The following is a 21,434-nucleotide window of genomic DNA, read 5'->3' on the forward strand; positions in this document are numbered from 1 at the left end:
GCAGAAAAAGTAAAACAAAACAGTAAATATTGAAGACAATTAAAATAGACAACAATACTTAGAAAAAAGAGATTTGGGAAGTTACATTTCATCAAACTAACATTTCTTCTTGCTCATACTTCATGTTTATGGAATAAGAACTCAATCATTTTTGTAAAACGAAGCTATCAGATGGATTGCCAACGGAATTCTACCCCTTTCTTTTAAAATTTGCTAAGTATTGCTGATTTACAAACATGACCATCTAAAGCAGTGGATATTAGTTTGTTATATATCAAACTGCTTTTCTAGATCATATTTTTTTTAACTGTACTCCTTAAAGGCTTTTCCATTTTTTCAAATTTTGAAGCTTCGAAATGATTAATATTTTGGCCACTGATCATTAGAAATATTTTATTCCATTTGATATAATGAATCATTTATTAAATTTTGTAACAAATTAGCCAGAAATTATATATATATATATATATATATAGATAGATAGATAGATAGATATAGATATAGATAGATATCGGAAATGATTAATTTTCCTTTTTTCTGATTTCGTGTTTAGTATAACCTTAAGTTTTGAACAATACAGGAACTATTGTAGTAGAACATTTAAACCTTGACAAAAACTTAGACATATATCTTTAGTGAAAATTCTTAGACTTAAATATAGCTACTAGTATTACTCCTAAAATTCATGTATTTTTCACTGAGAACGGGTAATGAAAATAAATTATACTGCTAAGATTAATTAATGGTATGATTAGAATATTCCAAATAGATTACAACTACAAAAAAGTATGAATTTGACATTTAAATAATTGGGTACTGTGTTTTATTTATGTTGTTACTTATATGAGTTAGTTTAAAGCTTGGTCCCAAACGCCCTGCTGGAAACGTTCTATTGTGTGTCTTAGAAGTGTCTTTAGCATGTGAATAACTACAGGTTTCATTTTGTAAAGTTAATGTGAAAATCTGGAAACAAAGTCATTTCTGGGGCAGATAATCAATGTAATGATTGTTATGAATTTTTTTCATCTTGAGATATGTTCAAAGAAACATCGTAAAAGCTTTAGGAAGTATATTGAGAATTGTGATGAGCTTGTTGATTGCATTTTGCATTCCATCCTCTAGAGTTCTTATGTTGTATTGAAATTTTATAAACAATCTGTATATTTTTACGTAGAAAGTTTATAATAAAATGTCGTTTTGTACTAATATGTTTATGGTGATTGGCTAAATAATAGGTTAGAAAGAAACAGAAATACCAAAAGGAAAAGTCGTAGATTTTTTGCCACAAAATTTACATGATTTAAGATGAACTGACAATCCTGTGAACCAAAATGGGCGCTCTTATCTTGTTATCACAGATGTTTATATTTCAACTATCTCATCTTGCTTTCTGCAATAGATTTTAATGTGACCAATAAATATTTAATTGACTATCCTTTCTTGTATATACTAAATATGTACAAAGTATATATTTGTTTAATATAATAGATTTCACAAGACTTTCTAGACATCTGCTGTTTTTCGATACCTGCAGTTAATATAAAACAATAAAGCCTGCAACATATTATATTAAATTCACTTCTAATTTCAAAACCTATTTCATATCAATTCCAGTTAAAGTGAGCTCAAGGTATTCTTTAAATTAAAATCTTTTGTTTCTTTCTTTCTATTTCAGAATAGCACACAACTCTCTCTTACTGCTGTATGCAAGAGATATTCTCCACGAATTGGTTAACGTAACAGAAGCCAAAGATTGGGATAGCTTTTGCGTAAAAGTCACCACTAATCTTTTCAGCAAAGCACTCAGCGCTCTCTATGTTCGTCAATATTCACTAGAATATCTAGAATCACTCAGGGAAAGAGTTGAGTATTCCGAATATCTATAACTATTACTTACACATGAAATAATATTAAATTTGATATTGGGGGCCGCGGTGGCTCAGTGGTAGAGCGTTCACCTCTGGTGCATGGGGTCGCGGGTTCAAACCCTGCTCCCGCCAAGTGAACTTTGTGGTGAACAAACACCGTGTGCGTGGGTTTTCTCGGGGTACTTCCGTTTCCTCCCACTTTCTTCATTCCACCGTTTCATTCATTTCTCATAATCACTGTCTCCTTTAGCCTAACCGGCATAACCGTGGGACGTAAAACTCACAGGTTTTAAATTTGATATTTTAAATGTGTTCAAAAATTATAAAGAGCCTTTCCTAGTAAGATAGTGAAATCGGACTTTGATCCAAATTGGGTCGTTATTGACTGAAAATGTTAGGTTCGACCTTAAACCACCCCTCCCCCCTAAAAAAAAACTTTTGACTCCCTACCGCCACTCCTTACCGAATTATCGTATCATACATGCTCACATTTTAATATTCTTTTAATTCTGGTAGGGGTAGTCCAAATAATTTGAAAGTTTCACAGATTGTAGACACTATGTAGATGTAAATGTGAACACTTTTTCAATAAATCGATGCGTATTTTCTTCTTCTTCTTTTTTGCCTGTTGAAAATTTCAAAAAATCGTGGAAAGAAATTTTGGGGGGCACGTCTCTGATTTCTTTGTTAGGACTGTTGTAATACCCTTAGGTACAACATATACTTTTTCAGGATCCGAAAGTGATGGCAACATTGTTTCCCCCCCCCCCCAAAAAAAAAAGTTTTTCTCACCGTTTTGTGATCATTTTAACACCCTTAAGTCAAAAGCTCAAACATTTCTTTGGCATAATTCACGATTGTCCTTTCTATTTCGTCACTAATTTATTTAAAACAGGCTCTAAAATTGAAAATATTCCAATCAAGGAAGATAGTGACGAAGATTGAATGAATTATCGCAAATTATATGGTGTATGGTTTTGTTCTCATTATCAGAAACGTGTCTCCTCCAATTTTTTTAACGATTTTTAGAAATTTTCAAACTCAGAAAAGACAAGAAAATACGTATCGATTGTTTCGAAAAAAAAAAAATGTTCACATTTACACCTACATAGTGTCACATTTGCACCTACAATCTGTGAAACTTTCAAATTATTTGGACCATTCCCACCAGAATTAAAAAGTATTCAAGAAGAGCATGTATGATAAGATAAATTGGTACAGGATGGCGGTAAAAGAGGTTGAATCTTTTTGGGGGATAAGTTTGGGTTGAACCTAACAATTTGGATCTAGGGCTGATTTCACTATCTTACCAGGAAAGGCCCCTTCTCGTCTATCTTTTAAAAATACATCTCATAGATATATATTAGCTTTGTTTACTTCGTAGTCTGTTCCAAATCATTTTTATTTAGATGTGTCTTACACTATTAAAATCAAAATTAGGTGCTTTCTACCACATACGTTTATTAAAAAAATCATAAGATTGGCAGCACTAAAGAAACTAATGTGTTTTGAATCATAAATTCTTCAAATTATTATTATGTGTAAATTACTTTAATAAAATTCTCACTAAGTACAATTTAATTTAAATCAATATATTTGTTTATTCACTTCTCAACTCCCAACAGAATTTTTTTTTCTCCGAGTATATTTGGAGAGGGAATTTATTTCTCTTCCGAGAAGTGGTAACATTCAATTAGTATTCTTCTCGTCAAACTTTGTTACACAATATTGTTAGGGGCAGAATTTGCTATAAATTAGTGCACGTGCTTTTTTTCAAAGAAGGGAAAAAAGAAGAAGAAGAATGCTGCAACAAGGGTTTAATCAAGATTCCTTTTAATAAAGGTGATTTATAACCTACCGCTGAAACAGCTGCTCTTGTATCAAGCAAAGATTTGATCATTTGTTCATTGCATTTTAAATGAACACATATTGGATCCCTGACCATTGTTCTGATTGCCTTTTACCACAATTATTTCATGTAGTTTGATCCTAGCGACTGCGCCAAATGTTTTACACCTTTTAAGCTTCAGTAACGTTAAAATTAATAATATAAATGTTATTCAAATGCAGCGTTTCATGTTTTACTATATAGTTAACTATTAATTATTATTATAAGAAATACTTACAGCATAAAACTCATTTCATGAAAAGATTACCTATTACAAGCAATGACCTAAAAAAACTCTCGAATATTGCAGCATTCTTCTTCTCCTTTTTTGCCTTCTTTAAAATAAGACATGTGCACTAATTTATAGCAGATTCTGCCCCTATCAAATATACTGTAATACGTTTAAAGAATTTAATAAAATATAATCATGTTATATTTCATGCTATCATGATTTTGTTAGGTCTAGACTTAGTAAGTAAAACGTATCGACAAAACTGACTTAATATAAGACTTATAGACAGTAGAAAAAAAATATATTTAAGCACAAAATAATACATTTCTTTTTAACCAACTAAAGGAAATTCTAGAAAATTGGAAATGTCTTTTGAATATAGAATAAATCATTAAGTATAAAGAAAGTAATTAGTAATTGATAAAGAAAGCAATATATGAGGCATTCAGTACACAAGGGAATCAATTCCACTTTTTGGTCATTTTGGTCATACGTTATATTTAAGATCTTTATTTGAAGTTTGTTTCAGAGCTTAAATGATTCATGTCTACATATTGTAACTAACTTTTATAATGTAAAAAATAATGTTTACTTTTCCATGTACTTAAACGTATCGTTCAAACTTGATGTCTCTTTTTTCCCACAACCTTGGTAATTGAACTTGATTCTCCTGTGCTCTGAAAGCCGGATATATCAGTACCATCAAATTAAATAGAAAGGCGACTAAAATAAAGATGCATATTCATATTTTAATCATGCTGATAAAGTAAGACGATAAAACAAACAATAGCATAGTAAAGTGATAAGAATATAAGAAGATGAAACGTGAAATCCAGCATCGTATATACAATAATTAGGAAATTTTTGCGTAAATATATGTGTTAATACCGGGCATTATTACGTGGGTCGTTCAATATACTGTATAAGTTTCGCTAAGTTGTAAAAAAAAAAAAAATATTTTTTAAGATACATTTGTAAACTATAATACATACATGTGAAGATGGGTCCTTCCTCACCTCTTCGCATAATTCTCATTGAGATACAGGCATTTCACTCACTGTTGCATCAATTTGTACAAACCGTTTGCAAAAAAGTCAGGGCTCTGGCTATTTAGCACTTCCTCACATTCAACTTCACTTCTTCATTTGTTTCGAAACGCCGACTTGCAATGCAGACTTTAACACCTCAAAAAGATAGAAGTAATTCGGCGCTAAGTTGAGGCTGTATGGAGAGCCGTTCCCACCATAATTCTTCAATTTTGTATCTTGTTTGCGTGCTGAGAGAGGGGTGTGGGCGTTATCGTCAAGAAGAAAATCAGGTCGCTTATGTCAAATAGCGTTCCCCTGAAGAAAAGTTCAACAGGTTCGACATAAGCGACCTGGTCTCCTGTCAGCTGGTGATAAAGAAGTGAAGTGGGATGTGAGAAGGGTATTAAATAGCCAGAGCCCTGACTTTTTGGAAAGGGTATGGTCAAATTGGTGCCACGGTGAGACAAATGCCTGAATCTCAATGGGGATTATATCAAGAGGTGAGAAAGGAGCTATCTAAACATGTTTGTATAGTTTACAAATGTACCTCAAAAAATAACTTTTTTTACAGCTTAGGGAAACTTATACGAAATCAAATGTACTATAATAAAACAGATAAAGTCTCAAATAATAGATATATAAATATAACTTATATTGATATTTCAATTAAAATTATTAAAACTCACATATTGTGATTTATTTGCGTTGTTAAGGTTTTTATTTTTTATTCCATGTGGTAGTTTGAGTTCTATATTACCTATCACATATTTATGTAGTAGTTCATTGAAATGTAAAAATTAATTCGATACTTCGTGTCTATTGATCTCTTTCTAAGTTCTAATTTTTCCAATAGTCATAACTGCAGTTAACATCAGATAATTTAAATTTTAGACTCAAAATACTTGTAAAACATTTTTGATTACTTTGTAATGAGTAACGTGAATATCATTTTAAACTATTATACTTATTCAAGTCTGAATCTCACTACTATTTAAGTGATATTATTATTATTATTATTATTATTATTATTATTATTATTATTATTATTATTATTATTATTATTATTATTATTATTATTATTATTATTATTATTATTATTCTGTTTCTTCAGGTCACCAACATGTTTGAAATACTAAAATCAACTTTCCAAGAGAGAATGACCAAAGTAAGGTGGCTAGATGAGGCTACAAGAAATCTTGCATTGGAGAAACTGGCTGCGTTGAGGGGTCAATTCTTTACGTGGCCACACTTCTGGAACGAAACGTACGTGGAGACCCTCCTGGAGGATGTGAGTGGCAACATTGTATAACAAAGTGAGCGAGAAAGATGGAAATTTTGACTGTTCAGTACTGTTTTTGCTTTTATTCTTTTTTTTTCATTTTTTAACGAGAAGATCTTCTTTAGCTAAAAAACTAACTAATTTATCTGTATTAACTTAAGAGAAATTTGTCGTATTTTAAAAATTTTTCAACGTAATGTTTTTTGGCAAACTTATTCCTGCCAAATAAAGTACAGTGAATTAGCTTTATTTTCAGTTCTAATCTCGTTGCACATTTTTAAAAGTTTCGTCCATATGTTATATATATATTAAATATTACAGGTATATTTTTCTATAAGGGATTTACTATTAGTACACCAAAGAATTTTGGTAAAATTATATATAGTATAGAACTTGCACTATAAAATATAAAAAGCAAGTAGAGATAAAAGTAAATCAATTAATTTTTCCAGTATATTTCGGTCTAATAGTCCGGTAGATCGTTAAGCCGCGGTGGCTCAGTGGTAGAGCGTTCACCTCTGGTGCTTGGGGTCCCGGGTTCGATCCCAGTCCCCGCCAAGTTAACTTTGTGGTGGACAAACACCATGTGCGTGGGATTCCTCGAGGTTCTCCCGTTTCCTCCCACTTTCTTCATTCCACCATTTCATTCATTATTCATCATCACCGTTTCCTTTAGCCTCACCGGCATAAGCGTGGCACGTAAAACTCAAAGATTTAATTTCATTTTCTTTCCGGTAGATCGTTAATAAACTGTTGAAATGAGTAATCATTGTAATTTTAAATGATTGTAAAATCACGGAAAGTAAGAAATAAGACTAACTAATTCCAAGTTAGTTTTCAAATCGTCTCGCAATCAAGTTGCAATTCGCATAGAAGCCGAATGCTGCTTAGCGTTTTAATGGTTACAAATACTCATATTTTTTTTCACCTTCGCAATATTAATCATAAATTAAAAAGAATGAATACTGCCTAAAGTTATAATAAAATATTTTAGAACTTCTTTAATTTTAATTGGCTTTCTTAATTAAATTACAGTAGAGGAAGTTATTTTAGGACTTCCTGAGCTACACATATATTAAATGAAGATAATGATCTTCCTGGGTTTTAAATTATAGATATATGTGAAAAATATTTAAATTATTTTCAAAATTCTTTTCTTAGACGCGAAAAGTTTTAGAAATAATGAAGATTGTTTTTAAAAACTTGAGAATTCTTGAAACTAATAAATGTTAGTTAAATTATTTTAAAAAGTATTGTATTTTAATTCTATCATATTTTATGCCAAGAAAAGTTGAATAAGTATTTTTCTCCGCGTAGAATAAAATTCTATAGATGTTTCGTCACCCCTTTAAAAATGATTATAAGAGAAGTGATGAAAATTTCTCAACAACCCATACAGTATTTGAATGTAACATATGTAAGTTTATGTATACATTTAAAACATTTCATTAATTCTCTTAAATTTAATATCAGTAAAATTTCGAAATATTTTAATCAATTAGGTTTAAAACTCTATTGAAATACTATATTTTGAGAAGAGCAGATAAAAGGAAATAAGCATAGCGTTTGGAAAATGTAACAAAAGTGAACAAAAAAAGAAATAATTTACTCCGGTGACAATGATATTTGTTCTGTACACATTTTTGCTATAAGTAATCAATGATAAAAATATTTTCAGAAATCGTAATTTTAAGAAAGCAAAAGGAATGCCAAATATACTCACTTAGATCTACCAGAGAAACTAAAAGACGGATATGAGTATTATGAAACTACCAAATTATAATTAATATCATATCACAATGTAATTAAATGACTAATAACTTATAATCAAATGAATACAAAATTCATTGTATACTTTAGCTAATTGCCGCTTTATATTAAAACTTCTGTTAATGTGATAACATTCTTACACACTTGTTGAAAAATATTTAATATTTTTGAATATGTTTTTTAGTGTACAAAATGGTTCTCGTTACCGATTCATTTTTAACTTCAGGATAAGAGTAAAAGATAAATTTGTTTTTTTTTAAAAAAAACTATTTTTGATTTTCATCAGGTTGAAATAGATCCAGATGACTTTTTTGGAAACGTAATCAATAGATATCGCCAACTGAGAAATTATACATGGGATTTCAGCGAACAACCATCGTCGGATAGAAAGTGAGTATAATTTCTTAATAGCATACATTAATGTTGATTAAGATCTTGGTATGAAAAAAAGCAATAAAAAAGCTACATGCATGTTAACGCATTTTTGTTGAGATTTAAATTATTACATTCATAGATAAAAATTATATTTCACTTGTTCCAAAAGTTTAAAAGAGATTTTTAAAAATTCACAAAATATCTAAAATTTTGATCATAATAAGTTTCTTGTTAAATTGGATAAAAGAACTCAAGCTCATTGAATCAAGTTCAAACTTTAAAAAAGAACTCTTTTTAAATTGGATAAAAGAAGACACACTAATTTTACAGCATATTTCGTTCTAATTGCTGTAACTTCAATACTACGTTGTATATGGTACATAGAATAGCTAGGAAATTACAGCTATTGATACACAATATTCTGAAATATCGACTTTTTTGTACTTCGAGAAAGTGAGATTTTTGTTTAGTTTAACAAGAAAATTTAAAAATCTTATTATCTTCTGAGAGTATATAAAAAGGTGTAGTATTCTGATAATTTAGAAAGTTTCATTACGTATGAGCGTGACATAAAACCAAACAGTGTTGATTCTAAAGCACCAATTGCTGTTGTATTAGTATGATTTCGCAACAATATTATTAACAAGTACGTTAATCTCCATTGTTTTATTACAGATTCAAATATAAAATCAAAAGAAATAAGAAAATATTTTTTATTAAAGTACGAAAATTAATTTAAGAATAAAATTTATTTCTGTATTGGTATTTAAAATCACGATTACTTAAATCAAACTAATAAATATTAGTACCAAAACCTTTTAGATTTCACATTATTTAGATGTATATTAACTTCTGTATTTTATACATATAATACTAATAAATAACTTGATTTGACGTCATTTTATGTTACTTTAACTATTTCATAATTTTTAATGTTTGTTTAATCCATTTCCGTATTATTTGAGCTGATTTCTATATACAAAAATCATATTATATATTAAAAATAAGACTAAATTTCAAATAACAATCTCTGTTGTATTTTCTCTCTTCTGTTTTCTTTCGAAGAAAACAATAAGTCACTTTTAATGAATCATTTATATTAGGATATAGTATCAATGAATTTCACAATACTCAAAATAGAAGATTAGATAGAGATAGAAAATAGAAGATTAGAAAGAAAATTCTTGGTTATCATTCATTCATTGCAATTATTTTAGTTTCCAAAAATTAGCTCTAATAATCATTAGTTAAAAATTAATATTTTACTCTACTGATGCTAGTTCTTCTTGTGACCATTGACATTATTAACTAGTAAGTTCCTCTATTCGGAAAAAGTTCGTTTTTCATTGATTCTTTCTGTTTAGCAAATCTTTATTATAAGTATACACAGCATTTACTTTTTTTGTTCTAAATAATAACACAGCCATATACACATACACACACTCACAAAACTAAAATTTCTGTGCACCTCAGGACCTCAGGGAATGGATTCGATGTATTTTGTTACACAGAATCCAAATTTCAAACTCCAGGACGATTTACTTAGTTAATTGCTTTTTATGGGCGAACTTGTGTCTTCCCTATCCGAAATCGCTCAAGTTTTTAGCCCATAACAAAAGCTTGAGTCTGTCAATCGTTCTGGGGTTTTGAAATTTGTATTCTGTGTAACAAAATACATCGAATCCATAATTTAGGGTCTGTTGCACGGAACTTTTATTTTATTTTATTTATTTATTTATTTATTTATTTTTGTATATCTGTATTACGTGTGTCCTTTCTACCCAAAATCGCTCAAGTTTTTCGCCTATAACAAAAAATTGACACGGTCGATCTTCCTGGGGTTTCGAAATTTGGATTCTGTATTACGAAATACATCGAATCCATACCCTGGGTCAGGTACATAGAACTTTTGTTTTTGTTTATTTATTTATTTATTTATTTATTTATTTTATTAATATTTTGTGTGTGTGAGAGTGGCTGTGATAATCAGAGTTACTTTGTGCGAAGATTTTATGAAATTTAAATTTCAACTCTGATGGCCCATAACTTAAGAACCAAAGACTTACATATTATAATATATCATATGTGTACTACATTCATCAAGGTCTACAACCATACCAAATTTGGTCAAAATCGGACAAGTTCTTTTGATCACGTACTATATATATTCTATCCTTGTGATTTTTTAAAAAGAAAAAAAAAAAACAAATGAAGGACGGCAACATGGGGCTTTATCCTCAGCTTTTAACTCGTATAACATGAAGACCTTGTACAACTTAAAACCCAAACCAAATTATGGTATTTCCTGACATGGCAAAAATGAAACCTTAATTGATGAGAAAAGCACATTGAATCCTGTAACAATGAAACATACACTGATATGATCAGAGAATCAAGCATCACTCAAGAATTCCTTGTCACAAACACAACAAAAACATGCTGATGAAATGTGGCTTATTGTCCACATTGTTTGGGCTGGTCTTTTTAATGAAAGGTGGATCTAATAGGTTTATCAGAATATTACACTGAGACAATATAAATGTAAGAAACCTTATACAGTTTGTTTTATTTATTTACAGATGGGCATATCCATTTGTAGTTAATGCATTTTACGAATTAACCATCAACAGTATAGGTAAGTATTTTGCTAGCAGCACAATATGTAATTCTGGACTTATGTGTGTATACTACTTACCAGAAAATAGTGAAACCTTCATAAACACTGAAAAATTTCATTATAACTCTTTCGCTAAAGTACTTTATTATATGGGAGAGGAAGAAGTAGGATAAAGGGAAAGAAAAATTGCAGAGCAGAGAATAAACTGTGAATCGTCTAGTAGGCTAGGGTAATTCATATTTTTTCTATTCCCACTTTGAGATTCTTTTGTTCTTCAGTCGTATATTTATATAAACTTCAGATTTCATTCGATTAGTTAACCACTACATTACCCTCTCCACTTCTTGAACACCTGTACAGTCTGTTACCTGTTCATGGAGTCAGCTCTCAGTAACTCAGTTTATATGGACTGTACAGCTCTATTGCGCTCAGATAACCCAGTGTCTACATTAAAGAGCACCCCTGTCGATTAAGTTATACATACAGTATATTGTATAAATAATTATATATAATATAAATAATAAATGGTGGAAATAAATTATTTTGAATCACACCTAGTTTTTCTATAGGTGAGAATTTGATAATATACAAAGAATAAACTGGATAGAGAATTGGATCCCAGTTCTAGGCTTGATGTGGTAGTAACTGAGTTATACAAGTAGAACAGGAGTCTTTCTTGCTGTCTATGTGGTCAGTGGCTGAATACCAACTTCAAAAGTGATATAATGAACGGCTGTTCTAATAGCAGACTGAGTAGGTAATGGTTAACGCATCAATATCGATTCTCGAGCGGACATGATTTTTTAAAATACTTTGCATCTATAGAAGAATTAGTGTGATATAAAACTGAAGATTTCCTCCATTTATCAAAAATAAAAGCATTTAACTTTCAAGACTGGAAATCTCATCATCAATGTTTGGGAACGAGTGAAGAAAACAAAAATAATAGTGATTAAAGAACTTGATCGTGTACCATTGACAACTATATTGAGTACTGAGATAGAATGTAATGATGGGAGAATGTATGGTCAGATCGAAAGTTGAGTAGCTACCAAAGAAGGAAAAGAAAGAAAAAAAAACACTAGAGATAGAAAAACACGATCTGCAGAAAATCATTGCAGAGAAATCGCTAGACAAAACAACTGTAATGTAACTGTTATGAACAATAAGAAGTTAAATGAAAAATTCAAGAAAGTAATTAATAAGACTAATACTACTACTAATAATAATAACATGATGTTATTTATACGATTTAATATTTCAATGAAAATAAAATGAAATGAAATTTCTAGTTTTACGTTCAACGATTGTGAATGTATCTTAAACTCTAAACTCTATTAACATTACATCTCACGAATGGCTATTGCCGACCAGACGGATTTTAATTAAGTGGCGTATGGTCAATTTATTGACTCCTATCGCCGTCATTTCTGTCCTTCTAGAGTGGAGTTCGAAATATTGTTCAGTAAATTCTCGTTTCCAATCTCTAGAGTTTTATAATATTCTAATATTACGATATAGTCTTAGAAACAGTAATATTGTTATAAATTTTGTTTCATATTCATAAGCAATTTCAATTTTAAAATTGTTTCATTCTTGAAATAGTTATTTTTAAGCTTTAAGCAAGAAAAAACGTGAATCAAACCTTGCTTTGAACCACATATCATTTCATCTTATTATAAATTTAAAGAATCGGACTTCAGGAGACATACGACGAAAAGTCAAAAAGTGTCCTGAATGTTCTAGTTTTTTGCATTTGTGACGTAATCACAATGAATCTTATACATTATTGTTTGTTCTTAGGTTGCCTAACAATGAATTTGACAAGTGTGAATAAGTCATAACAGGTAGTGTAGCTCAACGGAGGAGGGTATGGCGATCATTTTGCACAATGTTGCAGTTCGAGCAACGAGCAAATATCAAGTTCATGTGCAAATGGGGGAAATGTGCTTTAGAGACTTTAGAAGCCTTAAAAACAGTTTAGCACCATCGGATTTTCAGCTCTTCCCAAAGTTAAAAATGTACTTCTAAGGTACCCGTTTCGCCATCGTAGAAGAGATAAAAACCAATGCGATGACTGAACTTTGGGAGATACCAAAAGAGGTCTTTCGTCGGTGTTTCCACCAATCGCAGGAGCGGTGGAACAAAAATGAAATGAAATCTTTGAGTTTTACGTCCCACGATTATGCCGGTTAGGCTAAAGGAGACGGGGCGGTGGAACAAGTGTGTGTGTGTGTGTACCGAAGGTGCCAAATGTGAAGGCGATTAAGAAAATGTGTGTATGTTGTGGCAACAAGCAGCTACAACAAAATTCCGTAACTTGAACATTAAAATGTTATTAATTTGTGTTACTTTTTTATTATATAAAAGTGTTATTTGTTAGCTTTCTTACTTTAGAAGTAATATTGTCATAAAGTAATATTGTTATATATTACTTTAGAAGTAATATATTTAAAAAAAATACCTACAGAAATTTTCTTATATCAAATATATGATTTTACCACTATTTAGTACACAAGTTAATTACAAATTATTATGAATATTGTAGATTTTTATAAATGTGAATTAATTTTCTAATAGTGATTCTATACTAAAATAATGTAATTTTTCTGTAAATTACTAAACCAGTATTATTTTTTATTTTTTAAATGTATTTTTGTATTGTCCTAAACAAGAACATTATGCGGAATAACTTAAAAGTTGTACCCACGAACATTATATTTAAAGGCATTTGAATACTAATACACCGAATATTAAAATTACCGTCAAACTTTTAGATTTCTATTTTCTTATCTCTCTACAGGATCGGACTTCAGCCAATGGAACCGGCCACTTCCATTGGGTCCCGCGCTTGAGTGTCATATTTACTATAAATGTAAAGTGCATACAACAGCACATGGCAATATATACGTACCCTTACATTTCATGTTTTACAGAGAACAGCAGTGATTATAATATATAAATACAGTATAACAATACAGAGCAAAATACTATGTTTTTAGGACACTAGACGCAACTAATTTTTAAATTATTTCCTGAAGCGAGTTGTTCATTAAGTTAATAAGAATTATTTGTGCTACGGAATTTAGTACTAAAAAACTGTAGGAAAATATACAGTAAATTTAAATTTAATCTGTCCCAGCTACAATTAGGTTGGTGTGAATGACATTTTAAGTCTGATGTTTGGTGAAAACAATCACCTCAACAAAACAAGACAGAAGTAGGTGGACTAAGATTACACATTTAACGTCACAAACTCTGTACATTTAACGTCCCAACAGCCTTGGTTACCGAGACGAACAGACGGTACTGCGTTGTTAAACAGGGGCATATGAAATCGCATTATGGAAAACCCACAATTGCGAGTGATTTTCTTTTTATACGAATTAAAATTGGGACATTCTGCATAACGAGCCAAAATAAGTAAATAAAGTAAATAAGTAAACAAGTAAATAAAGGGAAACCGTTAGTACATTTCGGCCATGAATGGCGAATGAACGTACAATTCGCCAATGGTTTGTAAAATTTTGTTCCGATGACATAACATTGCAAAATGGGCTCAGAGGGCACCGACCAGCATCATATTCAGATGAGCTCTCCAGGAACACCACGACAGCAGATCCTCGAAACTGCCTTCGTATTATTGCAGAAGAGTTAGGGTACACACTATATCACTGTCGTTTGGCTGCTCTGTACAATCGGTAAGCTGAAATAGATTTGGGTGTCACACCGACCAACAACCATAGCCATTTGGAGGTTCGATGTTGTGTAGCGGAGGTTTCCTGCATCGGATTGTCACTTCAGATGAAAAATGGACTTGGTATGATATTCGTAAACTACCAGAACAATGGTTGGATTGTGAACAACGTCCAGGATGTTTTCCAAAACCTGCACCTAAATCAAACTATTGCGAGAATGTAAAATATTTACGCAGTTATTGACACAGAAAATCTATTTGTAATTTGAAACTCACCAAATTTTAATGTTTAGTATGAAAATCAGATAATTTTAATATTTAATACGAATATTTAATTGAAGTGTATGAATTTAATTATAAAATTTGTACACTACAACTCAGTCTAAATATGTATTTGCTAATTAGCATTATAGAGAACCAAGATTGGCTGATACAGCAAAGAAATTCAATAGTTAACATGTATTCTTCAAGTTCAATCATAATTTAGTATACAGTATTTACGCTAGTAGTTCTCAAAACAAGTACAAAATTTTCTGTGTTAATCCGACGTTATTAGACAATTGTATCTACAGCCTCTTTTACTCTTTGGAAAATAACATTTTACGAGAGGTACAGGTTCAATGGTAGAACACTCATTTCAGGTGTAAAAGTTAGATGTCTGATAGCAGTCAATGTGATCTAGTTGAGGACATTATATGTTGCCTTTCTATTTATTCTCCTCGGGGACGGTTCTATCATATGTGCAACACGTGCATTTGCACGGAGCGGCAAGATTCGAGGGGCGGCAAAATCTGTCATGGACAATGCTAAAGCAAATGGTCAAACAAATCCCAGCATGAATTGCTTGATTGTTGTCAAATACAAGAAGTTAATCCTCGAACAGCAGCAAACACCTTTCCATGTAGTTAGTTATCACAGTTTTGATGTGAAAACTAGTCTTCTCTTTGTCATAAACAAGTTATCATTGAAGGTAGAAACATTTAAAAAAAGCGATGTAGAAGAAAAATCAAGAAATAAAGATAAAAAAAGCTAGTTGCACTGGAATTGCAAATTGATAAATTGAGATTGAAGCTTGATATGAATTCTATGAAAAGGGTTATCATTTTCCTCTGCAGGTGTGTTTGCTTTATCTTTCAATAATATAACAGATTATCATTTAAAGAAGAAAACAGACATAACGAGATTGTATTCGTAATGTTTATGCCTTTCTGAGTGCGAGTGCGTTTTCCCTCCTCTTCGTTGTTCATGATGGAGTGGCATACTTAAAATCATAGCTTCGGCAAATTATGCCATTGCACGGGGCGACAAATTGCCTAGGGCCCTCTCTGATTCTCCTATTTTCTTTCACACTTTCATCATTTAAAAATACGTTCATCATAATTCATCAACAATCATCTTAGGTCTACACAGTAAAACTGTCGAACATTTTGAAGACTAAATTTAAAGTTACAATGAATTTAACTTTGTAACATGAGATTTAAGATACATTTCTTTTGATATTATTAGATTACCCAACATAAATAACTTGAATTGATTCTTTATTTTAATCAGAAATTAAATATCGTATGGATCAATAATATCAAAATTAAAACTAGCATTAACACATGTAAAATTTGTCTTCTTATTACAACATCCTGTTATTTATTGATAAGCAAATACTTCTCATCTCATTCCTAAAATAATAATTTTTTTATTTTTTTATTTTACAGTTATTCCATTAGCAGTTTTAACACAACCATATTTCGATGATGATATGCCTTCGTATATTCCATATGGAACAATGGGACTTATATTTATGCATGAAATTCTTCATGGATTTGATTTAACAGGTAGTCAATAGATAAAAAAGAAAATATAAATATTTGTGACCCCCTTTTTTTTTTACTTGATGTTTAGGAAGTACAAAATCTAAATGTAATATTTTAATATTTGAATGTATTGTGCTAAAAAAAATAAAAAAAATAAAAAAGTGAATTAAACCTTTGATAATTTTTAAATTTAGAGAAGATAAGTTAGTTAAGTTAAGGAAACAGGAGAAAATCAATGAGTAATAATTTAAATAGCATTTTATTTGATTTATTTATTTTTTTTTCTGGTATTGCTAACTATTGAAATAATTTTATATATAAACGGAATAATTGTATGTGCTGTCTAACTTAATCATTTTCCAACTTAAATCCAGGGGATGTTCTTGAGCTTCCAGACCCTATTTTTCACTGAAGTTCATTTTAGAACGGAAATTATGACATTATAGGTGATGAAGTTAATATTTTAGATGCAGGAAAGAGATATTTGTAACTAGTATGTTAGTAACTAAATAAAATCTGCTTTGGATGTTTATAATAGTTTTGTTTGTTTAGAAGTTTCCATTTGCTCGTGGAGCATATTTCACAAAACTTGAAATCTTTGACAGAAATAACATTGTAGTTAAAGTATTCGACGAGAAATCAAAGTGGTCATGTTAGTTAGTAAACTTAACCTTTTGTACCTGATAACACAATTTTGATTTTAGAAAACACCTCCTCCGAGAAACAAATATTATACTTGTCTTTCAAATTGCTTTTTAGGTATAGGGTTTGATTCAAAAGGAACACCTAAAGAATGGTTTAGTCCAGAATCAAAGAAACAGCTCGAAGCAAAAATCGACTGCGTGGCAAAACAGTATTCAAGTGTATTCCTTAAAGAAGTTCCATTTCGAGGTGACACAGTGACCATACAGGTAATGTAAAAGAATTATAAAGGTGAACTTTTGTAAAATTTACAAGACATTTCAAAATACGTTTTAATGAACTTGCATTCAGTAATTGAAAGTATCTCTACCAAAATTATTTTGTAACAGAATGAGAAAACAAGGAATACATATAATTAAAATTAAATTGGCGTGAAAGGATATACATTATGTCAATTTGAAGAAAATAGACACCCTATTCCTCAATAAGATTTATTTTAAAGAATGTTTCCAATCCTCATTGGAATTTCCTTTTCTTAATAACGCTGGAAACTTACAGTATAGTACAAAGACAATTTGCTTTCGAGTTAAGAGTTTTCCCACAGATGATATCACTTTCTATATATATATATATATTTGGGCCTAGAATTTTTTCACGATTCTCGATCCTCATCTTCATCTGTGAATCCCCAGTATTTTCTTCTATTTTTCAAATCATCAATCAGTTGTGTTCTTCTTCTTCCTACTCTTCACTTTCCTTCCATCTTTCTTTTTATAGCAGTATGGAGAAGACTATTTCTTCGCAAAATGTCCCTAATCCCATTGGCCTTTCTACGAAGGTTGATGGCTAAAAATGTTCTCTTCTCTTCTGCTCGTTTTGAAATATCTTCGTTTGTTACTCTCTTCGTCCATTTTTATCTTCTCCATCTTCCTCCAGCACCACATTTTGAAGTTAAATAGGACATCCTAATTACAAATATGTATTGCTACGTTTTTATGGCACTTGAATTTTTGAAACATACTCGTTTTCATGTGCATTTAACAGAAACTGACTCATTAATCAACTCTTTAGTTGCAAGAGCACAAGAATGTAAGTTCTTTCTTTGTTTTCCTGTTTACTTCACTCCCGAAAGTAAACTGACATGTCCTTGTTATGAAACGTTATTCTTGTAACACAATAAATTAAAAGGAAAGACAAATTTCGCTAAAGGTACTTCAGTGAAGGATTGAGAAAGAAGAAATTAAGCTGATTGAAATGAGCAAATACTTCATTCTGTGTTACATAGATGTCAGCGAAGCTAAGGTGCACTTCAATTTTCAAACATCTAATAGCTGCAAGAAGGTCTCATTAGATTCGAAGAAATACGATGGGATGTTTATAATAAAAGTAGAAAAACATTCGTCAATAATGCATTAATTACTGCACCAGTAATGAAGTGAAATAATGGTAACAGAGTTTACAGTAGCAAAGCTTTTAAAAACCTATTGTATGAAATCGACGACACCCAAACGCATAAAAATATTAAAAGTACAATTTTAAAAGTTCTTGTTACACACTAAGCTATATCAAAAAGTTACGAACAATATGGATACTTTTATTGTTTACACATTTTTACACTATAAATATTCGCATCGAGCATTAACATCAGTATGTATTTACAAATGGCACTTTAATAGTAATGTAAACCTATTTTACATGTGTATCAAGTTTTCATTTTATGATTTGATGTATCTTTCATTTATACGCGTACAATTTCCTACTAATATAAATTTTTATAGCTAAATTATGGACATTTTTTCTTCTAGTTTGATTGGAATATTACCAGAAATGAAAATATAGCAGATGTAAGTGGGCTCCATATAGCATTTCAAGCATGGCGATCATTGCACAAGACTGAAGAGGTAGAGCGTAAATTGCCTGGAGTTAATTTGACGCCAGATCAATTGTTCTTTCTGAATGCAGCGCAGGTAAACTAATACAAACTAAATTGCTCTTATAAAAGAGAAGGCCTAAAATTTGTTTGTGCTCAATTTCAATAAACGAACTGCAAAATTTTCAGTAGAAATATAACTTTTTATTTCTTCCATCTTTGAAGAATTTTTAAATATAAAATCCAAATTCTTGCATTAACTATTTCTTGATATAATCTACACTTGCTTTATTCCAAAATCCTACAAAATAAAATTTAAGGACTTACCATTTGCATTTCTGAATTTCACTGAACAGAAACGGAAGAAGAGAGAAAGAAAAGAAATATTAAACAAAAGAACGTTGGATGAACGCCAGATTTGATGTCATTTTGACATTTATAAAATACAAATATAGTTCTATTATATAAACATAATTTAAAATGTTTATATATATTGCCACTTATAAATAACAATATAAAGTCTGATATGATGTTGAGAACTGTTCATTTGTTTAATGTTTTTTTTTTCTCCCCTCTTCTTCCTACCCATATCTGATGAAGTAACAGCGAAAGAGCTTACAACATATTTATTCGTATTTTGTGATAGTGTTTTAATTAATGTTTGGTTCTATATATGTATGTACATGTGCCAAAACAAAACTTTGACCTCATAGTTACGGACAAACATACTCTCAAAAGACAAGATAGGTGCTCTTTAAGATTTTCTCTCGTTCTTAGAAGAAAGAGAAGAGAAAGAAAAGGGAAAAAAATCCATCATAAGTAGCCGTCGTCCTTATTTAAAATAATGGCTGAATGTTATGACAGAAGAGTGTGTGTGCTGATCAAGGTTTGGGCATGTGTCTAGAGAGAAAGAGAAGCTCTAAGACAATATTAAATTGTGGAGAAATTCGCATGAAGAACTGGTAACGAAAGTGAAAACAATGGGCCGCTGTGGCTCAGTGATAAAACGCTCACCTCTGGTGGGTGGAATTCCTGGTTCGGTCCCAGCTCCCGTTAAGTGGGCTTTATGGTGGCCAAACACCGTATGTGTGGAATTTCTCTGGGTTCTCGCACTTTCTCATTCACCATTATCATCCATCTCATCACTACCGTCTCTCTTATCCTCGCTACATAATCGTGGGACGTTAAGCTCCAAAAAAGGGAAGAAAATGACTTGACTTGACTTGAAATAAATAAATAGTAGTGATAAAAAGTATATTATAAAAATATTAAATAAAAAGGCGATGTTATGAAAAGTTCGTAAATGAAATAATAGTAAGAATTATTATTATCAGAATTATTATTCTCATTATTGGTAAGAATTATTGTTAATTAATGGGAATTATTATTCTCATTATTGGATGATGATAATAATCCTTGAACAACGCCATTATCATCGTTATTCAAAAGAAAAAATGGAGGAAGAAACAAGTAGAAAAGGAATTACATGCAGTTTAGTACAGGTTTAGATAAAGTGGAAAGAAATTTGTGCTCGCATCTCATAGAAAAATTAGAGCTGCAGTGGAGGAATTTTCAGATATAAACACGAAACGTTTTATAAAAGGTTCTTACATAGACTGAATGTACACTGGTACGATTATCTGTTTGTTGTAAGAGTAATTATGAAGGTTGATGCGTATAAATAAAGAAGTTTAAATTTTACCGATTTAGAGTTCAGGGTAGTGGATATCCAATAAAATGAGATAGAGGAATTAAAACTGTCATAAATGCAGAATGAACATCTTTTACGGTTCTGGTCAAACTGGTAAAAATACTGTGGGGTTTTTCTCCCAGATTTTCGTATTTATTCGGGCAAGAGTTGAATGGAAGCACCACACTCATTTTGCAGCTTATTGCATTTACAAAATGGCAATAGATGCAAACTAAGTGTCACAAGGGTCTATAAGGGAAAGCTAAACTATTACTCTAGCATTTTAAATCATTTTCCACATTTACAAAAAAAAAAAAAAAAAAAAAAAAAAAAAAAAAAAAAGTAATATGAGAAACTCTCAGAAGACATATTATCTGCAGTATACAGTATACAGCATTACATCATAGTAAAACAACCCTATATTGTGCTGAATTACATTTCAGGAAGTTAGATGTAAGATGTTGACGTCAAACTTACAGTATTTAAATAAACCTCATTCAATAAGCTATTTGTAATTAGGAGGCTAAGTCTAAAGTAAATGAACATAATTATAGATTTTGTTATACATTTTGTAAGAATCTTGAATATGATTGACAATGATGTGCTTCATTTTCATGTCACAAATATACGATTTTTTTTTTTTTTTTTTTTTTACCGCAACTAATGTTAA

The 21,434-nt window shown here is 30.6% G+C and overlaps 1 protein-coding gene across 1 annotated transcript in view; it reads left to right on the forward strand.

The window, feature by feature from the left end:
• LOC145664278 (neprilysin-1-like) overlaps positions 1–21,434 on the forward strand; it is a 112,340-nt gene that overhangs the window by 71,264 nt on the left and 19,642 nt on the right. Inside the window, exons 9-15 of the mRNA XM_081730811.1 lie at positions 1,676–1,862; positions 6,128–6,304; positions 8,352–8,455; positions 11,020–11,075; positions 16,464–16,583; positions 17,322–17,473; positions 19,010–19,171. Coding sequence (XP_081586937.1) covers positions 1,676–1,862; positions 6,128–6,304; positions 8,352–8,455; positions 11,020–11,075; positions 16,464–16,583; positions 17,322–17,473; positions 19,010–19,171 — 958 coding nt within the window. The remainder of the gene's footprint in view (positions 1–1,675; positions 1,863–6,127; positions 6,305–8,351; positions 8,456–11,019; positions 11,076–16,463; positions 16,584–17,321; positions 17,474–19,009; positions 19,172–21,434) is intronic.

This window comes from Thermobia domestica, chromosome 11 (genome assembly GCF_964235325.1).
Source record: "Thermobia domestica chromosome 11, izTheDome1.hap1.1, whole genome shotgun sequence".
Classification (NCBI taxonomy): domain Eukaryota; kingdom Metazoa; phylum Arthropoda; class Insecta; order Zygentoma; family Lepismatidae; genus Thermobia; species Thermobia domestica.